The 3,341-nt window shown below is 35.3% G+C and overlaps 1 protein-coding gene across 1 annotated transcript in view; it reads right to left on the bottom strand.

Moving 5' to 3' along the window:
- Positions 1 to 3,341, bottom strand: part of FBXL13 (F-box and leucine rich repeat protein 13) — a 304,871-nt gene that overhangs the window by 301,204 nt on the left and 326 nt on the right. Inside the window, exon 2 of the mRNA XM_007945197.1 lies at positions 1,364 to 1,431. Within this exon, the coding sequence (XP_007943388.1) occupies positions 1,364 to 1,431 (68 nt within the window). The remainder of the gene's footprint in view (positions 1 to 1,363; positions 1,432 to 3,341) is intronic.

The following is a 3,341-nucleotide window of genomic DNA, read 5'->3' as shown; positions in this document are numbered from 1 at the left end:
TAAAGCATATAAAAAACTTTCATAAATTGATAAGAGAAATACAGACAACCCAATAAAAAGGAACTGGGCAAAAGGCTTGAACAAGTTTTTCACAAAAGATAAAATCCAAAAAGCCTTATAAAAACCATATAAACTACTCAAGGTGATTAGCTATCAGAAATGTAAATTAAAATCACAAAGAGATACATTAAACTCCCACCAAAGTGACAAAAATTTAAAGATCTGACAAGATACATTACTCCTGAGAATGTGGAGCAACAAGAGCACTGTCAAGAAAACAACTTGGCACAGTTTAGTGAAACTGAAGCTGCACATATCTACCACCCAGCAATTCCATTCATGGATCTGCACCCTGGAGAAATCAAGGCAGTGTTCATAGCAACGTTGTCTGCAATAGCAAAAAAATGTAAACCACCCAAATGTCCATCAAGGGTCGAAGAAAGGAGTTATTAGTGGTATATTTATGTTCTTTTCAGCACTTTTTTCATCTTAAAAATTGTTAGAAATTCCAATCATTTTCAATGAATTTTAGAAATTCTCATTCATTTTCAGTGAATTATATTTATTTGTCCATGTTTTAAATTGGGTGAGGGGGATTCTTTGCTGTTCTAAATAAATTATCCAAACGTAATAGTAACGAAACATGTCCAAGCCCTAGTTCATGTACCAAAATTTTTTTGCATACTATGACAATTTTGTAACATTAAGTTTCTTTTAAGCAATTCATCTACTTTCTAAATTTTATTTTTCTGATTTTATTTCTAGCCAATCCTTGAGTCACCTTTGAGGTTACACTTCCATTTCCTAAATTTCTAAGTTCTAGAAAGCTCTCAAACCTAAAAGTTTTTTTCATAACCTGTTTAGAAGGAAAACTAGAATTGATTTAACTACTTTTTCAGCAAAGCCTCTCTGGAACTGACACCTGGCTGTTCATAGTCTTTCTTTGTTTCCCTCAGTGAGAATACTTCACTGCAGAAACACTAACATGATCTAGTAGGTTAGATCTCAACATGTTGCCCCACTCACAGGTGAGGATGTTATACAATATACAATTGCCTTTCTAAAATAAAAAAGAAAGAAATCCAAATTCCAAAACATATCTGGCTTCAAAAGTTTCAGATAAGGGATTATATAGACCTATATTTTCAGATTTAAAATTTTATTTTTTTAAAAAAAGGCAAGATGAACATATTTTAACTAAGGAAAAGCTAATTAAATATAAAATAAATATACAATGCAAAAGGATAGAAATATGATTAAATAGATAAAATAAATACAACTGGCCCAAAGTGTCTCTTTGTATGGAGAATATCAAGAATAAGAATGCAAAGAAAGAAATGGTATACATAAAACATACTCTTACCTAAAGTACATCTTTACTAAATTTCCCGTATAAAAGCTACATGCTTTTACCATCAATTCTGTAGTCATCTAAAACAAATAAATAATTGAAATAATAAACATTAGACATAAATGAGATACACAGGCCAACTCCAAAAGAAACAAGAGAAAATGAGAGGAATGGGTGCCTCTGGGGAGGGGAGTCACCAATAAACAGGAAGAACTAGATACTATTTACATTCTAGATTTTTTAATATATATTTACCCTGTTTGGATTTTGATTCTAATAGAGCCTATGTAAAAAGATATTTCTGAGACAATTTGGGAAATCAGAATAGGTATTTGATGATATTCAAGAATTGCTAATCTTGTTGACACAAAAAATGCCATTTCCAGTTAGAGGTGCACATTGAAGCATTTATTGGTAAAATAATACAGTGTCTGGGATTTGTTTTCTTTAAAAAAAAAAAAAAAAAAACAGCTATCTAGTCCATTCTGACTCATAGTGAACCTATAGGACAGAGTAGAACTTTGTTCTTCCTCTTTCTGATAAAATCTTTCCCTTAAATAGGGTTTCTAAACCTCTGGCAGCATAGTGCCTAAGGCATTTGACTGCTAACCAGAGGGTTTGTGGTTCAAACCCACCAGCCACTCCTCAGAAGAAAGGTTGGACAATCTACTTCGGTAGTGATACTGCCTCGGAAACCCAAGGAGGAGTCGCTATGAGTCGTGTTCAACTGGAAGGCAGTGAGTTTGTATTTTAAAAAAAAAAACAAAAACGTAAATCTTTATGGACACAGACTGCCTCATCTTTCTCTTGTGGAGTGGCTAGTGTGTTTGAACCACCAACCTTTTGGTTAGCAGCCAATTTCTTTAACCACTGCATTGAAATGGAGGAAAGGAAAATAGATGAGCAATACTGGCAAAATATTGATAATTGTTTAAGCTGCATCATGGGAGGACCTTTGGTGGCGTAATGCCTGAGGCATCTGACTGGTTAACAGAAGGCTGGTGGTTCAAACCCACCAGCCACTCTCCGGAAGGAAGGTTGGGCAATCTTAATTCCGAAGTGATATGGCCTCAGAAACCCAAGGAGAGGAAACCCAAGGAGGGGTATTTATAAGTCGGATCTGACTCAACAGCACTGAGTTTGGTATTGTTTTTGGTTGCATGATGGAAGATCACTATTCTCCCATTTCTGTGTTATGTTTAAATTTTTCTGTCATCAAAATATTTTTAATGTTTTATATGCCTTTTCTTCCTGTAATTAGTAGGCTTGTCTGGAGATTTCATTTCCTAAGAAATGAGAATCAAGTCTGTGAAGTTAGCTTCCTCCTCATGATAGTTGATTTTTTCGTGGTGAAGCACACTGTTAAGCGGTCTTTCTACCTCCTGTTATTAGAGCAGTTTCTACTTTTCTGGACCTGTTCGGCCTACTCAGTTTCCTGTACTTACACTTCTCTGCTTACACAGAAACAAGTAGGTATTTATAATTTATAAACGCATATGCAGACAGTCCTCACTTTGTACAGACATGCAATACTGTAAAAATGGCCATGCAAGCTGGAACCATGCAATGCAATCTTAGACAGGCACTTGTTCTTCTGCTTTCTGATAAAATGTTTCCTTACGTTTCCCCTTTTTCTTTCTCCTTTTCCTCCAGTATATTGATGCTGCAGAATCATTGACAACCTGTCCTTCTATTTCTGTTTCTCTGCTGCAGAGCCCTGATTAGGATCCAGTGGAACTCTTCACCCATCCTTCTAAATCTATGCTTCACGTTGGTTCTAGCTCCCTGCACCCACCTCCCTGAACATAATTCCTGTTTCCTGATCTCAGAGGGCAGAAGACAGAAGACTGGAAGAGAGGTAGATCACAGAAGGACGCAGATTAGAAAGAAAGGAAAAATTCTCCTTTAAAGCTTCTATCATGCTATTTTTATCATTACAAAGATGCATGAAAGAAGGAAAACTTAAGGGAAAGATTTTTTTTTTTTTTTT

The sequence above is a fragment of the Orycteropus afer genome, unplaced genomic scaffold, assembly GCF_000298275.1.
Source record: "Orycteropus afer afer isolate SDZICR_OR568_19922 unplaced genomic scaffold, OryAfe1.0 scaffold00007, whole genome shotgun sequence".
Classification (NCBI taxonomy): Eukaryota; Metazoa; Chordata; class Mammalia; order Tubulidentata; family Orycteropodidae; genus Orycteropus; species Orycteropus afer.
This window is presented reverse-complemented; position numbering and strand designations above follow the sequence as displayed.